The following is a 22,328-nucleotide window of genomic DNA, read 5'->3' on the forward strand; positions in this document are numbered from 1 at the left end:
TCGCTGGATCCTGTTATGCTCTGGGGCGCTATGCAGTTGGAGGCCACCGACTTCACGCTTCCCGGCGATGAGAGTGACGGCGGTCTGACTATTGCACTCACCCGCTACCGACCTACCCCTGCCACGGCACCGGCAGCCGCTCAGGACCGTTTGTCCTTGATATTCGTTCACGGCGTATCGTCCCGTACGTCCGACGACCGCCATTGTCCAACGCAACACGAGTTCGAACTGAAGGTGGTGCTCTTGATGTAGACAAGGAGTCGTGGAAACCAACGATTGCGCACATATTTAGCTTACAGGCCGCTGCGCCTAATAACGCATTCGCGATTGTCGAGGCGTGGTCGATGGACGCGCCGAACCATGGTCGAGCCGCCATCATCAACGAGCAGCGCTTGCAAACGCGCCCGCCAGGACTGAGTATGCGCCCCTTATCGCTGCTATGACGAACACGTGGCTAAGCTCCCAGTCCCGCCTCGTTAGCCGCATACCAGTGGGGTCGCGCCGTTCAGATTCTGCTCAAGTCCGGCCTCATCGCCGGAAATGGAGTCGTCGGGATCGGACATTCAGCTGGCGCATGCGTGATGTACGGTCTCTCTCTCTCTCTCACACACTCTCTCTCTTTCGGTGTAATCTCTCTCTCGCTCACTCTGCTGCATGCTTAGGGTCTTATCGACGACCGGGTACCCCGCTTCGCATTTACCTTACCGCTCCGTGATTCTGGTCGACCCGCCGATGATGACGAAAGAGATCCTGGACCGCTCGATGCAGCGCAACTCTCCTCTCATCGGAGTCATCGAACTAGCGAAGAACAGGAAGGATATCTGGCCGTCGCGCTCCGCTGCCCGCGAGTGGCTCGCGAAGCGCATGCCGTGGAGACGCTGGTCGCAAGAGGTCCTCGATCTCTACGTCGTACGTGCCCTTGGTCCCGGTCGCTCTGAGGATGGACGACACACACTCACACTCATATGGGCTTACGCGCGCTTTCTCCAGGAACACGCGCTTCGGGAGCTCCCGACGGCGACCTACCCAGATCGCAAGGAGGGCGTGACCCTGTCCTGCACGCGCGAGCAAGAATCGGCGGGCTACATCTTCCATCAGGACGGTATAGATAGCCTTGAGCGGCTGAAAGAGCTCTGTCCTGCCATACCCGTGCACTGCATCTTCGGCGGCAAGTCAGACCTTGTGTAAGCGTTCACGAAAGCCCCGTCGTTTCACGTTCACCCCCTCGGCTCACATCACGCGACCGATCACAGTGCGGAAGAGACGCAGCAAGCGATCGTGGACGAGAACGAAGGGCGCAGGATGGCGACCATCACCAGGGTCGCCGGCGCTGGACATTTGGTACGTGTATGAGGCCGTATCGTCTCATCTGCCGGTTCCGCGCGCTGATAGTAGACGTTGCAGGTCGTTCAGGAAGATCCGAAGGGTCTCGCACTGGCTATATGGGGGACCCTCCATTCCAACCGCGAACCGAGAAGCCGCCTGTAAACCAAACCACTGCTGAGTAGGTTTGTATGATTATATACCCTGTGTGAACCAACGGGGCGATGCCCGTGTATCATCCATGATGAGGACGAAACCGTCACCGTTGTACGATTCATGATGGACTCTCAATCAAGGTCTTTTTGCGTGCGAGAAATAGGCAGTGAGCGGATGATGACGATACCGCGACCAATCGGGCACTGTGCCGAGAAGGACGCGGTCTCGTGAACTCAGCGGTCATGGGCGTGCTGGGTGCGTATGAACGGTCCATATGCGGACGAGAAGACGCGATGCAAATGACGATCCCAAGGCTGACCCACCGCGCCCGTGGCCGCCCTTTCGTTCTTTCTCTCACTCCGCGGTCTCCAGCTTGACCTGTGGGCTACTCAATACGTTGGCTGCTCTTCGCGAAGAACTTCGACGAGTCGCCATCGCGAGAGCACTACTGAGTACTATATGTACACCAAGACACCACGCGTAGCGCGCAGACATACAAAAACAGTGGCTTATAGCGATGACCAAATAATGCACAACGAAAGACTGCGGAATAATTTATGACGAAGCAACCTACGCCCTGCCGCCGGGAGGACAAAGGGCAGCGAGCGAACGACTTCCGGAACCGAGGTCCGTCTGGTATCAATTAGACGTCGTCGTAGAACGAGGTCGTGTACGCCTTCGTCGTCTCGCCCGCATCGCTGGGCGTGAATCGCAACTGGAAGCACCCAGAATCAGTACGGCGTGGAGCAGCGGCGGGGGGATTGAGTGGGTTGGTTGTTACCTGAGAGGTGATGGGGTCTTCTTTCAGGCCCCTGCGGCTCTCGTCGCTCATGGCCGTGTGGCTTTGGGTCTGGCCGCGGACGCCGGACAGAGGGTAGTTGTTGGTGAACGCGACCGTGCTGCTTCCGTGCGACACTTTGTTGAGCGCCTCGCGGGCGTTGAGCCTGATAGAACTGTTAGCCTCAACGCTGTATTTCGCTCACAGGCGAGGGACGTACATTGCAAGAAGCGAGTTCGCGTAGACTGAAACACGTCGCGTCGAAGCCTGAGCGTTGTAGAGAGGCGGGAACGATTGACGTAGACTCACGGTTGTTCACCAGATTGTACATAGACAGGTACACCAGATTATTTTGCATAGTGACGAACTAGTCGTGCGTTTGCGCTGATATCAGCATTGCTTTCTCAGATACCCACTGCGTACGTTGACTTACACATATGAGAATAGCGAGGTCGACCACGCTAGTGAGAGCTCCCGTCGTGATGACATACGTGATGATCCGGTTGACCAACGTGTTGGTACTAGTAAGTCGTTGGTGAGATACATAGTGCGCGGCGATAAACTCGAATTACCTCTTGATTCCTGTTTTCCTGGTCCCCAGATAGTAGGTCATGGCCACTGCGATGATGATATCATTTGCAGCTGCCAGAGCCAGCGATCCGGTGTAATACGCCTGGGTATCGCCTCAGTCCCGATATCAATAACATATGTGTTGGCCGCTGACCGTGATTTTATGGAACTGCGAGAACAGCGGGAACTTGAAGCTAATGCCAGGTTCAGTCCATGTCAAATCCCGCGCTGCCTTCCGAGACAATAGCACGTACGTTAAGTCCATCACAACTAACGGATAAATGGTCAGTGAGCGACTGCTGTGGTCAGACAAGCCCATGTAACACTCACCCAGCTCGAACGCTACGAGTACATCCATCATGTCAGCCGATTGCTTTGATTGGTTGGATGAAGGAAGTGAAACATCACCGAAATGACAGACTGCCAATAGAAACTGCGGGAGTCTCGTGAGGCACGGGATCGTGTGGTCCTAACTGCAATGGTACGTACCACAACCCCGACAAGAAGGTAATTTCTGTTGCTGACTGCAGAGTGAATGACGATTGTTGAGAGATGTGACTCGGAGTAGGCGGTATCAAGGTTACTCACGAATCCAGAGCCGCCATATATAGAAGCTACCTTCAAGTCAGCTTGGTAGTAAGGCTCGGAAGGAGGAGCACGCTTACAGATGCACCGAGAATATAATCAGTCCCTGGTAGGGAATGAGATCATCACGCAGGAGTAGGAAGGACAGAGCGTAGACATACAGTGATCGCCGTGGTTACGTCGTCAGAGCTGTCGAAAATTCAGAGTCTGTTCTAGCCGATGATAGGATCAACCTACACTCGAGTGACTTGTAACGCCTCCACATTCCCGAATTCGATTATCACAGATCGGAATATGAAGGCGCAAATCAAGAAGACGTGGGACGTCTCCATCAACCTTCACTTTGATTGTGAGCATAGCTTATAACTCCGAGCGAGTACACGAACCAAACGTAAAAGACCTAGTTGAGACGTTTTCGTCAGTGAACGACGTACGCTGCGCAGTTGTCCGCGACTCACGAAAGCCTTCAGCGTCCAAGGATCTCTCGTCCAACTCCTCTGGAAGTAAATATACACTTGGGATGTTGTGAGCCCGTACAGCCTGCACCATCAGCCGTTTAGTGCCATTCGTGAACCTTCCGCTGCGCCACTTACATGACCGAGATAAAGTCGCCGATGAGCACGGCGCCCATGGTAGGTACAAGAGACATGTTGAGCGACTAGCACAAGAGTTGGATACGGTCTGAAGGTCGATGGCTGGGTCGATGATGCACCAAGGAGCGTGACTGGCGAATGAGATCTATATGAGAGGGCGATAGCGAGAATCCGACTCCGCGTATGGTCATCTACGCCGGTCCAGTAGGCATACGCGGCTATGGCGGATTGAGTAATGAGCGGCAAGGTGTCACACTCTTTGCAAAGTGCTGTGCGTGGTCTCATGGTGTACGGAGGATCGCGCTCGAGAACCTGTTTCGGGACCAATTGAATGGTGCGCACTGCGGGTCTTCGGGAGAACTGCTGAGAGAAGCTAATCTTGATCCTGAGAAACCGGAGAAGAGTTGCGTCAAGTCGCTCGAAGTGGCAACACGCTGATGCAGCGTGGGCGAGCAAACTCTAACCCCACCGAGGGCCCCGACGTAAGAGGTCGCTGTGAAGAATGCCTTGGTGGCACATATGGTGGTCGAGATTGATGCCAGCGGCGTGGGACTTTTAACGCCACGATGGTGTGAAAAGGTGCTTTGTGTTACAACGACGAAACTCTCTGTAACGCGAGAAGCAGTTTCGTACGTGCGTACTTGCTCTGTTCACTGCCAGGAAGCCAAGCAATTTGATGCACACTCAGCACACAGGATTAATGTAGGGATTGAGGCACACGACGCAAGGATGAACAAACAGTTTATAGTAGCTACCTGGTCAGCGCCATCGTTCCGCCGCAGTGGTCAGCCCAGTAATACTAGGTGCCCTCGATTAGGTATCGAGAGGCCATCACAGGATGCGCCTCTCAAGCTAATGATATCAACGGCATTTTTCAAAGACCGTATGGGTGCCACCGCGTTGGAGCCTGCCAGTTACAGTTTCGTCGAATAAGTCGACACACAATGCTATTTTTCCCCATCTTCCTATTCTCACTGGCTCCATCTGACCTCTCGCAGCGCGGTTGGCAATCAGAGCGGTCGCGCGGCATATGGGGCTGGGCATCCCTCCCCACAAGTTGGACGGTGCATCCGGTTGTCCCGCTCTCCGGTGCGAAAATGATGCTGTTGAAAAGGGGTCATCGAGCTTTGACACGTCGCGATATTCCGAACGGTAGATTAAACTCAAAAAGCCGAGATCAGAGATCAGAGATCAGAGGGCGCATCCAATCTGTCGGCAAGGAAGGGTATAACCCACGATGGCGCATAGGGTATCACCAGCTCGTCGTCATCATTGAAGACGTTAAGCGCGGTCGCGGCGGTACGAACGCGTACTCAAGGGTGCGGGTGTCATATCGAATTCTTTCCAATATCCTGGGATCGACACACCACCGGTCAACCGAGCTCAATCGGCCTTGGAGAAGGAATATCTCGGAGCGTCTCACGCGCTGAAGGACGACGGTGTGACTGCACCATGTCTTGGTTCTTCAGGCATGACGACCTTTCGCAAGACGGGAGTTACCAAAGTTTTCACCGCAGCGTCATGCGAGACGAACCTTGGATGATATGCGCTTCTTATCAATATATCTTCTGTACCTGATGGAAGATTCATACCACACAAGGGAAAAAAATCCCGACAAGATAATAATCTACACGCTCCTTCGAAACAAAGCAGCCACGATGAACGAAATCGATGGTACATTGCTTTGTGTACACCGCAAGTCGAAGGCCGGTCAGATGCATGAAAGGCCTCAACTCGCTCGGGTTCTCTATGTTCAACATGCATTCTTTATGCATATTACACAGCCCACCAAACCGCAGGCGTAGCCTTCCAGCCGTCTCAGATACCAAATGCATCTATTCATGGTAAGCATGATCCTGAAATGGGGTTGATGTCCTGTCAGTTATCGAGGGAATGATCAGGAGCAGACCATCGCGACGTTATCCTGCGCTTCTTATTAGCACCGGGACGTGATGATGATAAAGGCATACTTGCAGTGCGAGTGAAGGTCCAACAATAGAGGGATGTGTACGCGCGAGCGTAGCCGACTTCGGCATAGACAAACATATACATCCACTTCCTCTTGAAGGCCTCGATGTCATGTTCCGTCTGGAGCTGAGGGTACCGTTCTCGGAGCTCTTGGATAACCTCGCCATTGAAGTTCTTCTCCAATCGTCTGTGGTCATCGTTGCAAGATATGAGCATGTTCCCCATGTATACGTGTGTATCCCATTGCTGATTCACTCACCGACCCCACTCTCGTAAAGTCCGACAGTAATCTGTCCATCACGGCGAAGACGTCTCAGTTAGCACGCTTGCGATTCGAGAGGGGGTTTAAGGAGACTCTCACGTGGACCGTGGTCCTCTAGATGGTGAAAGACGAATTTCCCTGGAACCGCTTTTTGCACCCACACCGCCATGGATGTGGAACTCGGGAGGTGACAGTTGGGCCAATGGTAATGACGGGCGAAATCGTCCGGCCTGAGCACGATTTATCAGATTCGGGTTCGAAGGGGCGCCGGAAGCGTTTCTTGCACGTACTGATAATCGGTGTAGCGCGAGTCCGGCTGGGAAGTGGCCGTGATGACCATCGTCGCCCGGTCGTCTTTCAGCGCCCAGTCCATGATTTGGAAGAACTCGGGGAGATATCGAGGTCCGACGGCCTGTGAAAGCGTCGTCCGTGTGAGCGGCGTTCGCGCGGGGGGAAGTCATCGCGGATGCGTCCCACCTCGATCATCTCGCACGTTATCATCGCGTCGAACTGCTTCTCGAAGGACGCGGGCAGCTGGCGGTAGTCACAGAGGTGGACCCGGACGCGGTCCTCCACGCCGGCTTCGCGAGCCCTCTGCTGCGTCATCGCCATTTGCTCTTTACAGAGCGTGACGGTGTCGACGGTGCAGCCCATCAGAGCCGCCTGGCAGGGAGAGCGTTTGTCAGCGGCGAACGGGGTATCGGAATATAGCGGGGTTGACACCGACGTTGATGGCCATCGCGCCCCAGCCTGTTCCGATCTCCAGGAGACGGTCCCCAGGACGAAGGCGCGCTTTGCCGAGGATGTTCATGATCTTGCGATGTTGCGCTGCCTCGAGATCTCCGGGTGTGGGCCCCGAAACGAGGTCGCCGCGCGGCCCGCCCTCCTCGTCGCCCCAGATCGCACACGAATACATCATCTCCTTGCTGAGGAATGACTGCACAGGGGAGAATTCAGTTCCCCTTCGGCTCCGAGCGCGATGACGATCGATTCATCTTACCTGGAAGAACTTGTTCGACGTGTTGTATGCGACTTCCTGCGTGATTGGCGGATCAGCCGCGATGAAACGGCGTATGGGCGTCGACGAGACTGACCGCGTTCCATTTCGCATTTGACAGGTTTTGACGCCCGAGCGTCTTTATGGCGAGCGCAGAGTAGTACGTAAACAGAGAGTTGACCGTGTTGTGCATTCCCGTCAACGTATGACGGTTGTCGAGCCACAGCTGGAGGAAGTGAACAGAGCGGTCGATCATCGCGATGCACTCGCGATCCGATCGACATTGACGTACGTTCAGAAGGTCCTTTAGGCTCGACACGTCGAAGTCGCTTTCCATGTAAGCCTCCGAAACTGACGAGGGCACGTCAGGATGATCGTCGGGGCCTGCGCCGTCGGACTCACCTCCCAGGTCGTTGGACATCATGACCCTCGTCCACATGTTGGGGCTGTTGACGGTGAGCGTGACGCTTATCCCATTGCTGTCAGGATCTCCAAACTCCGTGGTGCCATCCTCGTCCACGATCGCGAGTGTCCCTTTAACGATGCCCTCGCGAAGGGTATCGTAGACGCGGGCTCGTGCTATCCGATAGATTCAGACACAGAGCCGGAATAGGGGTATCGTGGCGGTGACAGTTACCATAGTTGACCAAGTAATTCAGCGCGGCGGTCTTGAGATAACCGGCCGAGACAAGATACGAGCGGAAAGTGGGCGGGTGGAGGAGAAAAACGGACATGATAAACTGGTCAGTCAGCCAAGTCAGCCAAGTTGACGCCGCCAGGGGACGAAGATGTCCTATTTTATAGCAAGATCCACGCGCAGCAGCCTATCAAGAGCATTTGCAGCCGAACATGGAAGACCCCAGTTCCATCGCCATCGCTAGTAAGTGCGGAAGGACGGCAGCTACTTTGCATGCAGTCGGTAGAAGTCTGATCCATGAAGTCGAAATTAGGAGGAAGCAGATGGACCCGGGAGCACGATTGGTGGGGCACAGGTTCAAGAAGCTCTCGGGCAGAATATACAGATCCGGGAACTCCGGCAGGTGTAGTACGTGAGTCGTCGTCGCGCGCGAGATTCCTGATCAAGGCATTCAGACCGGGGCCACTGCCGCGCACATCGGGGAATGGGAGCGCTTCACGACGGATGTGGTGGAAGTCGGGAGAGAAATTGCCCCATCACGCCTGTCACTGACATCACGTCGTGTGAGATTTCCCCGCATCACGTCGTCACGCATACCCAAGTCGAGTGCGAACGCGGTACTCCGTGCCAGAGCTTTGCTGCTTCGGGAATCGCACACTGCACAAGTGATGGCCTGTCTGGCTTCGTTACCCATGCCGCGGCACATCCAGCCCCTGAGCCGCTCTACATCATAACCAGCATAACCAGCACCGCGCGCATACCACGTATACCACGTACCGCGACCCCCAATTCGCCTTGCCGCCCATGTCTGAGACCCATTCGACGCTGCTGTACGGAGGAGTGACCGCGCTGGTCGTCGGGCTGTCTATCTTTGGCTGGCGCCGTTCGCGGGGCGGCAGGACGTATCCGCCGGGACCGCCGGCACACCCCCTCTTGGGCAACCTCAAGGATATACCGACGGGCGGGTCTGAATGGCTCGCGTACGAGCAGCTGGGCAAGCGCATCGGTGGGCACCGTCCTCTGAGCGCCCGCGTTTTTTTGCTCCGACTGAGGGAGCCGCTGTAGGAAGCGACGTGATCTACATGACGGCTCTCGGATCGCATCTGCTGGTCCTGAACTCGTTCGAGGCCGCGAGAGATCTGTTGGATAAGAAGGGATCGCTGTACTCCTCTCGGCCGCGCCTGGTCATGATCAAGGAGATGTGAGGAGCTATCGTTCCACTTTATTAGGCGCATATATAGACGTTCCTGACCACCTGTCAGGATGGGATGGGACTGGAACCTCATTTTGATGTCTTACGGAAAGCTGTTCACGGCCTATCGTCGAGTCGTCCAGCAAGAATTTTCGGCCCCCGTCGTCGCGGATCGGTATCGCCCGGTGATCACGCGAGAGGTCCATAACATGCTAGGCCAGCTCTTGCGCGCGCCCGAGGGGCTCGTCAAACACTTGAAAACGTGCGCATATATCGCAGTTTCGTCATCTCCTCGACGCTGAACCCGAAGATCAGAATGGCGGGCGCGGTCATCATGATGGTCACGTACGGCCACCAGGTCACCTCCATGGACGACGAGTTCGTCAAGCTCGCCGAGCAGGTTCGCGAACACGGCGAGAAGACGCCGGGGAGCAACATCGTGGATATCTTCCCGTTCAGTGAGCGTTTCTTCTTCTTTTTTTTTTTGCATTGGGACGCGCCCAGATCGGTTGGATTGACCCGATCCTGTTTTTCGCAGTGAAGTACATCCCTGCTTGGTTCCCTGGCGCCGGGTTCAAGCGCGAGGCTATGCTCAAGTACAGGCTCGCGATGGAGATGCGGACGGCTCCGTACGCGGAGGTGATGAGCCGTATGGTGAGTCCCGTTGCGTTGCGTGTACACCCAGCTACTCGCTTCATGCGCTGAACGCGGCTTAGGCTGCTGGGACCGCGGTGCCGTGCATGGTCAGCCGCCTGATGCAGGAAGACCTGCCGAACGAGAACGTCGACAAGGGCGAGTTCGTCAAGAACTGCGGAGGCGTCGTGTACAGCGGTGCGTTCCTTTCGCGTCCCTCCCGGCCTACATTACGTCGTTCTGATTCCCCATGGTGCGAGGCAGCTGGGGCTGATACCGTTCGTCGCGAATCGTGAGGAAAGCGCGGTTCGCGTGCTGATATATGTGGTGTCTCCTTTCTAGACTGTCGCGGCGTTGGCGAACTTTTTCCTGGCTATGACGCTGTACCCCGACGTCCAAGCGCGCGCGCAGAAAGAGCTCGATGAAGTGATCACAAGGGATCGTCTGCCGACGTTCGAAGACCGCCAGCGTCTGCCATATCTGAACAATGTGGTCAAGGAGAGCCTGCGCTGGAAGCCTGTCGCTCCTCTAGGCATGTCCTCTTTTTTTTATCCCAGTATAATCGCCCTGAAGCCAAGGATCGGTTGTTCAACAGCTGTACCCCATTCTTCGATCGAAGATGACGAATACCGTGGAGGCTACATCCCGAAGGACACAACTGTGCTGCCTAACATATAGTACGTCCAGCAAAGCAAAGAGTCGTCGCGACGTGTACCTCACTCGAGACCGCGCCGTCCCTAGCGCGATGCTGCACGACGAAGCGCACTACAAGAACCCTAACGAGTTCGACCCGGACCGCTACCTGCCCACGAGCGACAACCCCGAGGGAGAGCCGGATCCGTCCCGTGCCGCGTTCGGTTTCGGGAGACGGTACGCGCCGCCCATATCTCCACTCACTTCGCGTCTCTTCCTGCTCACGCTCCCCTCCTAAGCATCTGCCCCGGCCGCTTTTTCGCCGACGACTCGCTCTTCCTCACCATCTCGTCCGCGCTGCACGTATTCTCTATCAAGAAGCCGGACGGGTCCAAGGGCGTCGAGAGCGTCACCTGGAGTTCCGGCTTGGTCAGGTGCGTCTCTCGCGCCTCCCGCGCGTATACTCGTGCGAGCTCACCCACGCACACTGGTTCCAGCCTTCCGTCACCGTTCCCATTCGCGATAGTACCGCGGTTCGCGGGCGCGCCCGACCTCCTGAACGTCTCTGAACCGGTCTAAAGTTGGGGGCGCGAGAGAGCTCGAGCTATTGGCTGCTCGTCACCTTCCCCCCTGGTTCTCTCTTTGTTCTGATACACGTTCTTTATGTGTGCATCTTATCAAGTCTGATGAATCCCATGTTGTGAAGGACCGGATCATGGTGGTACGAGTAAGGCCCGGTTTGCTATGGGATCCTTTGTGGCGCCGCGGGATCGGACAATGCCAACGACAAGGACGAAGCCTTGAGGCTGTGATCGCGCTGGGATAAACAAGCATAATCGGACCAAGTGAATAGAAGTGTGTATTGGCGTTCTCGTGCGTCCGCCATGGGCTTCGAATTAGCTGAGTTTAACGTTTAGCACTCATTTGGGCCGCGTGACATCACGTTGTTGACCTTGAACCGTCTATATCGGTAGCCCGCAGCACTGCCTGCCGGAAGAAGCTTCCCCTCCAGCAGCACCGGAAGTGGGGACGTCGACCAATGGACGTCAGCTCGACCACGGGCCCACAGCATGCATATGTAGTGCCATTGGTCGCGTTCATCATCTTCGGCTATTCTTGCCAGGGTCGTGGTATCGTTCGCCCTCCATGTCCCACAGCGAGAGCACCAGCGTCGACCTCGTACGCGGCGATGAAGAGCGCGTCCCGCCAACGACGCCCGCCGGGGCGGGCGGCAAGAAGGGACTCCGTTTCTGGCTCGTGCTCAGCGCTCTACTGTTGTCTGCCTTCCTCGCCGTCCTCGAAGCGGTACGCGCCGACGCCTGGATGACCTGGCGCGGCAATTGATGTTCAGGATCCGTTTTCTGCAGTATGCGATATCGACCGCGTTGCCGACGATCGTGAGCGATCTGCACGCCAGCGATTTCGTATGGGTAGCCAGCGCATACGGCATAGCGAGCACGGCGCTGCTTCCGCTGAGCGGGGGCCTAGCGGAGGTCAGTATTCTGTCGTCGCGGACTGACGTGCGTCGTCATCAGTACTACATCTCATGCGGTGCATAGGTATTCGGGCGTCGTCCCGTTGCGCTTGGCTGCCTGTTCCTGTTCGCGCTGGGAGGCGCGTTGGCCGGGGCCTCGCAGAGCATGAATATGCTCATCGCCGCCCGCGGTTCGTATCGCCTGATTGCGTATTGACGGTTCCTCTGTGTTCTGACTATGCTTGCGCCCTGATCCAGTTGTCCAAGGTGCAGGCGCTGGCGGCATATTGACGTTATCGCAAATAATCCTGTCCGACCTCGTCACGTTGCAAGAGAGAGGGACGTACAATGGCTTGTTTGGACTGTGAGCACTATGTTCGTTCATGCGCGCAGGTCCAGGCGTTCAACCGTATGATGACAGCACATGGGCTTTGGGTGGAGGCATAGGCCCTGTTGTTGGCGGTGCCTTGTCGCACCATACTACTTGGAGGTGGTTGTTCTGTAAGCCCCTGCTTCGTTTCAATCTGAAGATGTAAGATAGTGAGCTGAGGACGTGCAGATCTCAACGTTCCCGCCTGCGCTATCGTTGCGATATTCATGATCTTCGCGCTCCGGTTGAATCGGCCACCCTCTGGCAAGATCTCGCGGATGCTGGCCCGTCTGGACTGGGTGTAAGTCGGTTCATAGGCATCCATCCTGTTCTCCACCACTCACGGGCCAACTAGCGGCAATACGCTTGTCATTGCGTCAACGTGCGCCTGTGTCATCGGGCTGACCTGGGGCGGCGTCGTCTTCAGCTGGCACTCCGCTCAGGTTTTAACGCCCCTGATCTTGGGAATAGTGGGACTTGTCGTCTTCTTCCTGTACGAGTGGCGCGTCAGCAAGCATCCCGTGGTACGTAACGTCTCCCGTATTTCCTCTCATGTTGCTGACGACACTCACAGGTACCTCTGTATCTCCTCGCAAACCGGACAAGCATGAGTGGGTGCGTCCTTGATCCCGCTTGACTTCTCCCAGTTCATGTACTTGGCAACGTCAGGTACGCTCAGATATCGTTGGCCGCCTTCGTCAACATCACCCTTCTGTGTGAGTTAGAACCAGTCAAACGTTGCAGCTGTGCACGAGATGATGACGATGACTGCTAGATTACCTACCGGTGTACTACCAAGCATGCAAGGACGCCTCACCGACAGCGTCCGGCGTCGACCTCTTCGGACTGTGCTTCTCGACCGGCCCGGTGTCGATCCTCGTCGGCGCGAGCATCGCCAAGCTTCGGAGATACCGCCCACAGCTGTGGCTCGGCTGGTGCCTCATCATCGTCGGCCTCGCCCTCATGAGCACCGTCTCGGAGAACACGAGCAAGGCCGCCTCTGTCGGCTACCAGGTCGTCACCGGGTGCGGGATCGGCATCCTCTACTCCGCCGCCTACTTCCCGGTGCTCGCGGCTCTCCCCGTCACGTCGAACTCGCCAGCGCTGGCGCTGTTCATGTTCCTCCGCACCTTCGCCCAGGTACGTCATGACGTGGAGCGCTTCGGTATCGTACCCAGGGCATCGTTCATTTTCACGCAGGCCTGGGGAGTCACCATCGGCGGCGCCATCCTGCAAAACGAGCTCCAAGGACGCCTCCCTGCCTCTCTCAAGCAGAACCTCCCGGACCTGGACAACATCGCGTACGCCATCATCCCGATCATACCGTCTCTGCAGGGCCCGTCAAAGGCCATCGCGCGCCGCGCGTTCGCCGAGTCGCTCGCGACGGTCTGGCGGGTCCTCATCGCCGTCTCGGGCGTCGGTCTGCTCGCGAGTCTGCCTATGAGGGGACTGCCGCTGCACGCGATGAAGGACGAGAACTGGGCGATGCGAGGAACCGAGAGGAAGGTGGAAGGTGAACCAGACGAGGACGGGTAATCGACTAGGTGATGTAGTGTAGTGTCGAATGGAACTACGAAATTTGCCACTTGTACCTCTATTTTGCATGGATGCCATAACAGATCTTTTGCCTCCGACTGCACCCTGGAGATCTGCGAACTCGCTTTGCGATTCACGGCCATGGGCAAGACACAATTGGCATACATTAGTATTAAATGCGCATCCTGCCCGACATTCCAAGATTCTAGATGGGGGAGATAAGAAAGCATGATTTAACGAGGGACAAAGACATAGATCCGAGATGAAACACATATACATATTCACGGAGACATGGATTTCCACGCATCAGGAACTAGATCATAATCGACACGACATCCGCCGAAGATGAGGTGTCTCAAGGTCGCCAAGAAGGTCGCTCTCGCGGCTGTTCAGATGTCTGTTTCAAGTCCGGCGTTGATCGCCTTCTCCGCAGGCTGTTCTCCATGGCTAGAGCGGCGGCGGCCTTCTCCTGTTCCAGCTTCTGCAAGTGCTCGAAGGTTTGCACCAGGTCTTTCACGCTGCTGCCACTACTTCTTCTGGGCCTCGGCACCTCACGTCTTGACTCGGCTTCGGGGGAAGGAGATACAGGGCGGAGGTCAACCAGTCTGCGCGGTGGGCGGTTGACCATGCGAGGGATCAATGTAGGCTTGGGTGTCGTGTGGTGGAGATTGACGAGGTCCTTGGGAGGGGGTGGCTTGGGCATGGGTTCGCGAGCGGGTGTGGTTATTGGTCCGCGTGCTTTCTCGAGCATCTCTGCAGGAGGCAGCGGGAGACCGGATTTGCTAGACTGCGACGCTTTGGTTTCTGACTTGGCCTTGCCGGACCCAGGTAGGTAAGAGAAGAGGAACCCCTTGACTCGTGTGCCTATGCTCGGGGAAGCATTGCCTATATTCACTTCCTCAGGCTCCTCCTTGGTGACATCTGATGGGGAGGCATCGACGTGCATAGCGTCAGGCTCTTCCGTGGTCTGGCTGTCATCCACAGGATCCGGCTCGCCTGATTGATCGGCATCCGAAAAGGAGGGTTGCCCGCCATTGGCAATGGCTTGCGCCTCCTCCATCAGGTGTGAATACCTCGGGGCCATTAGAGACGGGGGAAGGGGCAACTTCGGTATCGTGAAGGTGAACGCTGGTGCCGGGATCTTGACTGGAAATCGTGAATACGGCGTGACAGTCGGTTCAGCGATGCGCCCACGATTGATGGGTGTATATTCGGGCACCTCCACACCAGACCAAGGTGACATCGACCGACGCGCATGCATGGACGGCGTAGGAGGCGCGACATTGCCGGATCGCTGTTTCTTCTGCAATGCTTTCGCTCGCGCACGAAGATTATCCTCGGTCCAATCATGCCCTAGCCCCATCACGACTTCCTTCCCGCCCATCACCTCGTAAAATATTTCCAATACCTCTTCGATCGCCACGTCGTCCACCTCCGCAATACCGCCTTCTGGCAACCCAGCCCTTTCTCCGGCTTCTAACCGAGCATCGGTAAAACAAGCGTCCAGCATTTTCCAATCATCCTTGCTCCAGGCACGTGGTTCCCTGTTCACCATCCACGGTACGTCGGACCCCGCGGGGCTCTGCAATCGCGAACCAGGAACTCCAAAGCGTGCTGGAGAAGGCGTCCGGGCCTGCTGAGCTTTCGCGGCCCTTAACCGGTCCCCCCATGTCATCGGCGTTGAGAGGCCGGCCGAACCGAGTGGACGTTTGCTGGGAGTCTCACCCAGAATACTACCACACTCCAGCTCCTCCTCTGCCTCCTGAACGAATTCTGGAACGGTCATGGCAGGGCTGCCTGGTATCACGACGCGACCGTTAATCACCCCGCCACGGACGAGGGGGGAACGTGCTCGAGATTGGAAAGGTGTGCGGTTCTTTGACTTCGAAACCGCGCCATCGCTAAGGAGCTTCCTACGCGAAGATTTCCGCAGCTCCTCGACCGTCGCGTGCCGACGACGCGGCCTGACCATGATCTTTGGCAGGCAGTCATAATCGTGCTGTGGACAGTCAGTCCTCGCATTACAGTTACAGCGCAAGATTCATGGCGTACCATGCGTAAGATGGCGGCAGCTCTTGCAGCGGCCTTGGGATCCTCGCTCGTGATCTGCACAACATCCGGTTCGACTATGGGCTCATCGTCTTCACTATCTGATGCATCGTCGACCACTTGCTCCATATCAGCGTCATCGTCCACCTCCATCTCCACGTCCATGCCAGACCCGGACATTTCCTCCCCTCCTTCCGCGTCTCCATCCTGCAGGGGATCGACAGGGCCGCGGTCTTGTTCACCGTCAGTCCTTCTTGCAGGGGTAGAAAAGAAGGAAGGAGCAGTCAGTGGACCATGCGATGAGTCCTCCTCTGCTTCATTGTCGTCATCTGCATGATCGTCGAACACGACTGACAACTCGAGGTCAACAACGAGCTCCTCTTCCTCTTCTGTACCATGCCTGGATACCGAGTGATCGCTCTCAACCGCCTGGCGCATGTCCGAAGGCTGTATACCTGCTGAGGTATCGTCGCCCATGGACTCCTCAGTATTGTGAACGGAAACCAAAGATCCCCGGCTCTTGTCCCGATCCTGAGCACTCTTGGGTATATACCCCGGCGTCCCGGTTCCCATCTGCTTGAATGGATCATCGGTGCCATCGCCCTGCTCGTCATCCGCATCCTCATGCGTATTTCGGCCGAGTTCGGCTGATCCGCCCCTGCCTCTCCATGGTGTCGAAGGGCGCTCCGTGCGGAATACGGGGACGCTTGGAGCGGCGGTGATCCTCGGCGAAAGATGCCGCCCAGGGATGAGCGTAAACGGACGAACGGGCTTCGGCGACGCTAGCTTCGGCGCTTCTCCCTCGGGCTCGTCTCGTTCAGCGGACGTACGGCCCAAGCTGTCCCGTCTCCTGCTCCTCGCCTCTTCGCTGGGCGTCAGCGGGAAAGGGCTCACCGGCCGACCCCACCGTTCGCTGCGCTTCCTCTCCTCCTCCGTCGGCGGATCATGCTTCAACGGCACGAGAAGGTCCGTGAACGGGCCCGTGTATTCGTACTCCATGACAGGCGCGGGGGATTCGAGAGTTGCTTGCTCGAACGAGGACGAAGCATCTTCCGGGGGCGGTGCGCGATGTCCGGGTAAGTTGGACGCTTCGGCGAGAGGCTCGTGTGATGGCTGCTCGTCGGGCTCGGGCTCGGAATCGGACCAGCCGTCGCCATTCGAGACCGGAAGTTCAACATCGAAGCCCTCGCCGTAAGGGTGACGGTTTTCGGCGTCATCCTGCGGTCGATAGCTATCCTGCGTCGAGTCCCTCCTGTCTTGGTCGAAACTCCACGAATCGACCATCATCGAGTCTCCATCTCCACCTCCAGGAATGGTTTGTTGGACGTTCTCGGACATATGGTGAGTTATGCCTGCGCGACCGTTCCGACCATCGTGCATATCAAGCGAAGCCACCCGAGGGATGTTCTCGGGCTTCGGGGAAAGCGACTGTATCGCAGGATGGGGAACTACGTTCACCAAACCACATCTTGAGTGCACTGCCAACCGCGAGATAGCACGGACGTACCCTCGATCTCATCGTCATCGACGATCGGAATGGCAGTTGCCTCGGTGCGCCCTCGCAGAAGTAACGGGTCTTCCGTTGGGGTGGCTGGCGGGAGCGGCGCAGAGAGGTCGATCTCAGGCGGTTCGTGTTTGATTTGAAGCCTAAGCTCCTTCTGCGTGGCATATCAGTATCCTGGATAACGAGTGATATTAGGATGGTACGGACCTTCTGCCTCCCACTCCGTGCCGCGCTTCTTGGTGGGACAGGCTGTGCGAGACCCGTTGGATCTTCTTCTTCCTTGACCTTTGCCGGGGTCTTGGCTCGACCGGTCTTGCTCGGTGACGCACTCCGGCTGCGGCGGCGCGTAGGGGCAGGGCTAACTGCATCGAGCGTGATTTCGACAGGATTGCTAAACACCTGGCTCGGAGGCTCATACGCAACGCGGTTGGGAGGATGGTGCGCGGGGGTGGCAGATCGTCGATCTGATGATAAATCACTGTTAGGGCCGAATGATCAACATCTGAGCTGATGATCGAGGTACGCACGGGACGGAGTGACAGAACGTGAAGCGGGTACGTAGTCCGCATTCGGTTTGTCTTGTGTGTGGTTGGGACCCGACCTCTGGTTCAACGGGCCATGAGAGGGCGTCTGCGATCTTGCACGAGGGCGGAAAGAGGTTTCGGTAGGCGACGGTTGAGGATCATGTCCGGTAGAGGGGGAGCGCGAATGGGAGAGCATGCGCTGCTTGCGGGCTTTCGGATTGGGTGTTACTGCGGGCAGGACGGTTCCTGAGTGTGGCGGGGATGCTGGATCGCCATGTGGTGTCGTTATTCGGTTGGTGGTGATGGTAGTGGGTCGTTTGCGTTTCGTGGAAGGTTTGGCAGGTGAGTAAATTGAAGTCTGGACGAGACAAGGTCAGAGGATATTCACGATCGGGGGACGAGATGCAACAGGACAATCCTCGCTGTTGATTGAGTCGTAAGAGAAGGGCCGACTTACAGCTCGCCCGCTCTGTTCCTGCAGCCTCAGGGTTTCTTCAGGCGGCGGGCTGATGAGGCCGCTTGAACCGTCCCGGTCGGCATCATCGATCAAGTTGGCGGAGGTGTCTTGCGAAGAGTTGGACCCAGGAGGTGTGAACAGGCCCGTGTCATCCATTGCAGCGGGGTCCTTTCCGGACGTGTCGGGCTCGGCCGTATTAGTCGAGAGGTTGAGCCTCGTCCTGCTCGACTCCCGAACCTTCCTTGCGACCACATCATTCTTCGCCTTTTTCTTCCCCTTATCTTTGGTCTTTGAAGCCGGCGCAGATCGCGTGAGCTGCTGGGCAGCGCTGGGTAGCATCGGTCGACGATACGATACTGTCTCTTCTTGCGCGCTCGTATCAGCGCAATGGGATGATATCCTCCGAGAACGACGCAGAGGCCTCGCATCATGTTGGGCTCGGCGTTCTACATCCGAGCTGACGGAGTTGGCAGCCATAAGGAGGGGAGGACCAAGCGAGTAGCGAGAAACACGAGGCACAACCTGCTCAAAGGTCGGTGAACAACGAACGGGCATTCACAGCCACTGAAGTCACGAGACCGCGTTCCCGCCCCGCGGCACGCTTTGCCGTCGCTTTGTCGATCGCGTGCCTACTCCTCGACAAAGTACCCGCTATCTCCTGGATATCAGCTATCAGCGCAGCGTAGCTTTATGATAACATGGTTCTTCCAGCCAGTTCCAAGGGCCTACCCGCGATTCGCCTTCAATCTGTAACGGTGCGGCTCTGTCCGCGCGCCGTCCGAGCCGTAACCACCCCCCGGTATACTTCCTCCGGTCTCCAAGGCTTCCTTTCCTTACCGAATAACATATACTCCTCGCCTACTAGCCTACAGGTATATAAGTAGCGTACGACGAGAGATGTACGCTACCTTTCTCTCCCCCGCTCAACGTAGACTTACAACGGTCTATCGCCTGAGCACTGAGAGTCTAAACCGTGTGAACGCACCTCCGCTCTAAACAGAGCCTTGCTCGCGTCACATATTTTTGACCCACGTCTACGTGAGTTACACTCAAACCTTTGTCTAACTGACTTCCTTTGATTCTAGGACTCTACTCGGTCTGATCACCCGAGTAAAACCTGATCTTAGGACGTCACCGAACCCCTGTGAGTCCATCGTTACATCTTCTATACGCGCACTGCTATGGTTGCGCCACAGGAAGATGCCCCTCGCCGCGTTCTACGCAGCGACACTCGTCGTGTGGAGGCCGCTGGCAATGTTGCGCACACACGCGGTCCCGCCATTCCCAGGGTCGATTCCCGCGGAATGGAGACCGAGAGTACCCACGACCGTTCGGCAGAGCCTGGTGCTCCCGCCGATGTCGTTCTGCCCGGGGGCTGGAGCGCTATCCAGGCGCATGCCCCCGGTGTCGGGCTGACCGCGCCGACTGTGACCGCCGTGCCGCTGTCCCGCGAAGGGTCGGCCGGCTCTGGACTGACGTCTGCCTTCTCGGATGGGCAGACGTTTGCTTCCTCGAAAGATGGAAGCTCGAGCGCTGCGGGTGACGACCCGAGCGCATGGACTCGCGTGTCCAGGAGGTCGCCATCTCCAAAATTTAGTGTAAAGACTACTATCGGCAATAACAATCAGTTCGCTGTGCTCGCTGAAATCGACGACGATCCTCGCGACGAGGATCTGGTCAGTCATGAGTTACAAGAACTTCCGAAAGCCGAACCCGGACGAGCGCCGCGCCTACCCGAACCCGCTACGCCGGTCGCGAAACGAATTTATCACTCGGTAACCATGGAAGACGTACCTGATGAAGGTAACGCTTGGAAGGCCCCGGTTCACGCCACCCCTACTCCAGCCCCTAAGCTGGACAAAGGAAAAGGTGTTGCGCGATATGCCGGTCGTCCTGCGTCTCCGAACCAGAAACCTGGACCCTCGGACTTGCGTCGTCATGATGCTGCCGAACCAGTGTATTTCCCCGGCACCGATGATAACGAACTCGAATCTGCAAAGCAGGATTTGGAACTACGCTATTGGAATAGCCGGCGCACACCGGTTGTTCCTAAGCTCGAGTCGCCGGACAGCCTCGGCATTGACATAGCCAATGCGGAGCGGTCTCGAGACCTATTCCTGACTGAACGTAACCATGCGCTTCAACAGTCTGAACAAGCTCGACGGGAAGCCGTACGCGAGAAACTGAATCTTGTCAAGGAAAGGGACGAGATCGAGCAAAAATACCTCGAACTTTTGGCCAAGGTCTCGCGCACGCCGTCGCCGGGCTCGCTTTATGTCGAATCAGAACCCAAGGAGCGCCCAGGGCGCGAGCGGACTGGACCCAAGCACGACCCGCCCTCTCACGGGAATGTATTCGAGCATGATGACATGCCATCCCACCGCCAGCCTGATCTGGGGCATCGCAACATCACAAGGAGCTCCTTCCTTCGCTCCGGATATCAGTCCATAAGTGCGCCCGTGCTACGTACAGCAAACCGTGTTCCTATCAGTCTTCAACCATCGCACTATGTCCCCGCGTCGAGCTCACTCGGCCAGACTATCCGTCGGCGACTTGCTCACTTGCACCGCGCGACAACGGAAATCGAGAAGTGCATTGCGACCGGACAATCCCTCCCTCGGGCCGTGATTAAACCACAACCGCCCACGGTCTACACAGGTAAATCAGACCTCGATGCATTCCAACGATTTGTAGAAGAAAGTTGTGAGTTCCTTATCGACGGGCAAGTAACGTCCGAGTGGCACGTCCAGAAGCTACGACGGTACCTCGGCGGCGCCGCCGAACGGTTCTACAAACAGGTCATAAAGGTCCCAGAGGACTGGGGTATTGACGATTTCCTACTCCATCTATTCAATTACTGTTTTGATGACGGCTTCCTCGGAGCAGTCCGCAAACGATTCAATAGTTGGATGCAGCAAGAATCCGCCGTAAAAATCTATGCGTCCGTACTTGAGGGGCTCCGCGAAGATCTGGGCAGCGAGATTAGCGACCTTCGCATGTCTCAACGATTTTGGGAAGGGTTAAACCCCCAGATCACCGCATGCTTGTATCATTACGGAATGCATCCCGAACACGATTCGTTTGAGGATGCAGTGGCCGCCGCAATACAAGCTGAACGGGCCATAAAGAATTCCGTGCATTTAGGATCCACTATCGCTAGTACGGGCTCAAAGACGCAGAAGAATACGCCAAACAGAAAGAGGAATGCAGGGTCTACCTCAGAGTCACACCCGCCATCAGGCAGGACTGAAGGGCCTACAGCGACGACCACGGCATCATCAGGACCCAAGAAACCGGCACGAAAAGACATCCCGAAGATGTCTGACGAAGAGCGCCAGCGTCACATCGACAACGGACTCTGTTGGAATTGCTCCCAACCTGGTCATCTTGGACGTAACTGCCCTGATCGCCAAAAAGCCAAAGGTACGACCACTCGGCCCCCGGGAAAAACCAGCTACGCTGTACGCCTACCGCTGGTCGAAGACGAATCCGATCACGAGAACTCGGGGGACGAACCCGTCGAAATCATCGATGAATTGCGAGCCAACTCAATGTACCTCACCGAGTTCTTCGGGGACAGCGACTCGGAGACGGAAACTGGCGACTCGACTTCTGACGACAGCGGATCTGAAACCGAGGTCGACGACGAAGATGACCGGTCGAGCACGTTGTCTGAAGTCGTCGCCCAGTACGGAAACCTCGGGGTGGTACTCGACAACGGTCTCGACGTCTGGGGTAACCCCCCTGACGTTCGCTTCACCCCGGAAACCCGCACTGCACCCTGGGATCATATCATCCGCGCCGATCAACTGTGGCATAACATCGACTACTTACGAACCCGGGGTATCACCCCTGTAATGGCCCAGGCGCGTGAAGCATACCATCGGGCCATCTCCCATCCCGACGACAGATGCCCGGACGAGGTCCGGTATCACGAACTAGAAGAAGAAACCATGTATCGTCGACGTTTCGGTGATCCTGTGCAAGAACGCATTGAACGACAAATGATGCTCGGGATACATCGCCTACCTCATTTATGGCAAACATGGCCACAGGAGACTGCGGTAGCTTCCTGCATGATCAAAAC

General features: G+C 56.7%; 6 protein-coding genes across 6 annotated transcripts; 3 read left to right on the plus strand and 3 right to left on the minus strand.

The window, feature by feature from the left end:
* Nucleotides 1-30: 30 nt before the first annotated feature.
* On the plus strand, nucleotides 31-1,633 carry PUNSTDRAFT_120552 (alpha/beta-hydrolase; the record flags this gene model as incomplete). The annotated part of the gene is made up of 7 exons (XM_007383808.1): nucleotides 31-184; nucleotides 253-417; nucleotides 481-583; nucleotides 663-909; nucleotides 991-1,184; nucleotides 1,254-1,341; nucleotides 1,405-1,633. The coding sequence occupies 7 exons, from the start codon at nucleotides 31-33 to the stop codon at nucleotides 1,486-1,488; spliced, it is 1,035 nt and encodes a 344-aa protein (XP_007383870.1). The 3' UTR covers nucleotides 1,489-1,633.
* A 360-nt stretch (nucleotides 1,634-1,993) lies between these two features.
* PUNSTDRAFT_143743 (uncharacterized protein) lies at nucleotides 1,994-4,061 on the minus strand (the record flags this gene model as incomplete). Its single annotated transcript, XM_007383809.1, has 17 exons — nucleotides 1,994-2,194; nucleotides 2,261-2,423; nucleotides 2,478-2,502; nucleotides 2,567-2,624; nucleotides 2,691-2,778; nucleotides 2,830-2,930; nucleotides 2,982-3,021; nucleotides 3,082-3,097; nucleotides 3,158-3,260; nucleotides 3,317-3,351; nucleotides 3,416-3,441; nucleotides 3,493-3,518; nucleotides 3,574-3,601; nucleotides 3,650-3,748; nucleotides 3,799-3,812; nucleotides 3,871-3,952; nucleotides 4,006-4,061. 17 exons carry the CDS (start codon nucleotides 4,059-4,061, stop codon nucleotides 2,123-2,125), a joined length of 1,032 nt encoding a protein of 343 aa, XP_007383871.1. The 3' UTR covers nucleotides 1,994-2,122.
* A 1,739-nt stretch (nucleotides 4,062-5,800) lies between these two features.
* Nucleotides 5,801-7,966, minus strand: PUNSTDRAFT_126253 (cyclopropane fatty acid synthase; the record flags this gene model as incomplete). Its single annotated transcript, XM_007383810.1, has 12 exons — nucleotides 5,801-5,929; nucleotides 5,980-6,160; nucleotides 6,233-6,263; nucleotides 6,335-6,465; nucleotides 6,526-6,647; nucleotides 6,713-6,898; nucleotides 6,963-7,172; nucleotides 7,236-7,271; nucleotides 7,330-7,458; nucleotides 7,525-7,583; nucleotides 7,635-7,811; nucleotides 7,870-7,966. 12 exons carry the CDS (start codon nucleotides 7,964-7,966, stop codon nucleotides 5,903-5,905), a joined length of 1,386 nt encoding a protein of 461 aa, XP_007383872.1. The 3' UTR covers nucleotides 5,801-5,902.
* A 649-nt stretch (nucleotides 7,967-8,615) lies between these two features.
* PUNSTDRAFT_52533 (cytochrome P450) lies at nucleotides 8,616-11,033 on the plus strand. Its single transcript, XM_007383811.1, has 12 exons — nucleotides 8,616-8,875; nucleotides 8,935-9,070; nucleotides 9,132-9,323; nucleotides 9,377-9,519; nucleotides 9,600-9,715; nucleotides 9,778-9,892; nucleotides 9,959-9,972; nucleotides 10,037-10,226; nucleotides 10,290-10,371; nucleotides 10,436-10,564; nucleotides 10,627-10,761; nucleotides 10,825-11,033. The coding sequence occupies exons 1-12, from the start codon at nucleotides 8,674-8,676 to the stop codon at nucleotides 10,904-10,906; spliced, it is 1,536 nt and encodes a 511-aa protein (XP_007383873.1). The 5' UTR covers nucleotides 8,616-8,673; the 3' UTR covers nucleotides 10,907-11,033.
* A 440-nt stretch (nucleotides 11,034-11,473) lies between these two features.
* PUNSTDRAFT_143746 (Mfs1.2) lies at nucleotides 11,474-13,755 on the plus strand (the record flags this gene model as incomplete). The annotated part of the gene is made up of 11 exons (XM_007383812.1): nucleotides 11,474-11,632; nucleotides 11,695-11,820; nucleotides 11,887-11,992; nucleotides 12,060-12,165; nucleotides 12,223-12,302; nucleotides 12,361-12,472; nucleotides 12,527-12,695; nucleotides 12,746-12,786; nucleotides 12,841-12,887; nucleotides 12,947-13,311; nucleotides 13,372-13,755. The coding sequence occupies 11 exons, from the start codon at nucleotides 11,474-11,476 to the stop codon at nucleotides 13,705-13,707; spliced, it is 1,647 nt and encodes a 548-aa protein (XP_007383874.1). The 3' UTR covers nucleotides 13,708-13,755.
* A 175-nt stretch (nucleotides 13,756-13,930) lies between these two features.
* Nucleotides 13,931-18,712, minus strand: PUNSTDRAFT_143747 (uncharacterized protein). Its single transcript, XM_007383813.1, has 6 exons — nucleotides 18,242-18,712; nucleotides 17,788-18,142; nucleotides 17,468-17,724; nucleotides 17,264-17,414; nucleotides 15,760-17,204; nucleotides 13,931-15,706 (listed from the first exon to the last, which is right to left on the minus strand). Exons 1-6 carry the CDS (start codon nucleotides 18,578-18,580, stop codon nucleotides 14,063-14,065), a joined length of 4,191 nt encoding a protein of 1,396 aa, XP_007383875.1. The 5' UTR covers nucleotides 18,581-18,712; the 3' UTR covers nucleotides 13,931-14,062.
* Between the last annotated feature and the right edge of the window lie 3,616 nt (nucleotides 18,713-22,328).

Source organism: Punctularia strigosozonata (assembly GCF_000264995.1).
Source record: "Punctularia strigosozonata HHB-11173 SS5 unplaced genomic scaffold PUNSTscaffold_6, whole genome shotgun sequence".
NCBI classification, from domain to species: domain Eukaryota; kingdom Fungi; phylum Basidiomycota; class Agaricomycetes; order Corticiales; family Punctulariaceae; genus Punctularia; species Punctularia strigosozonata.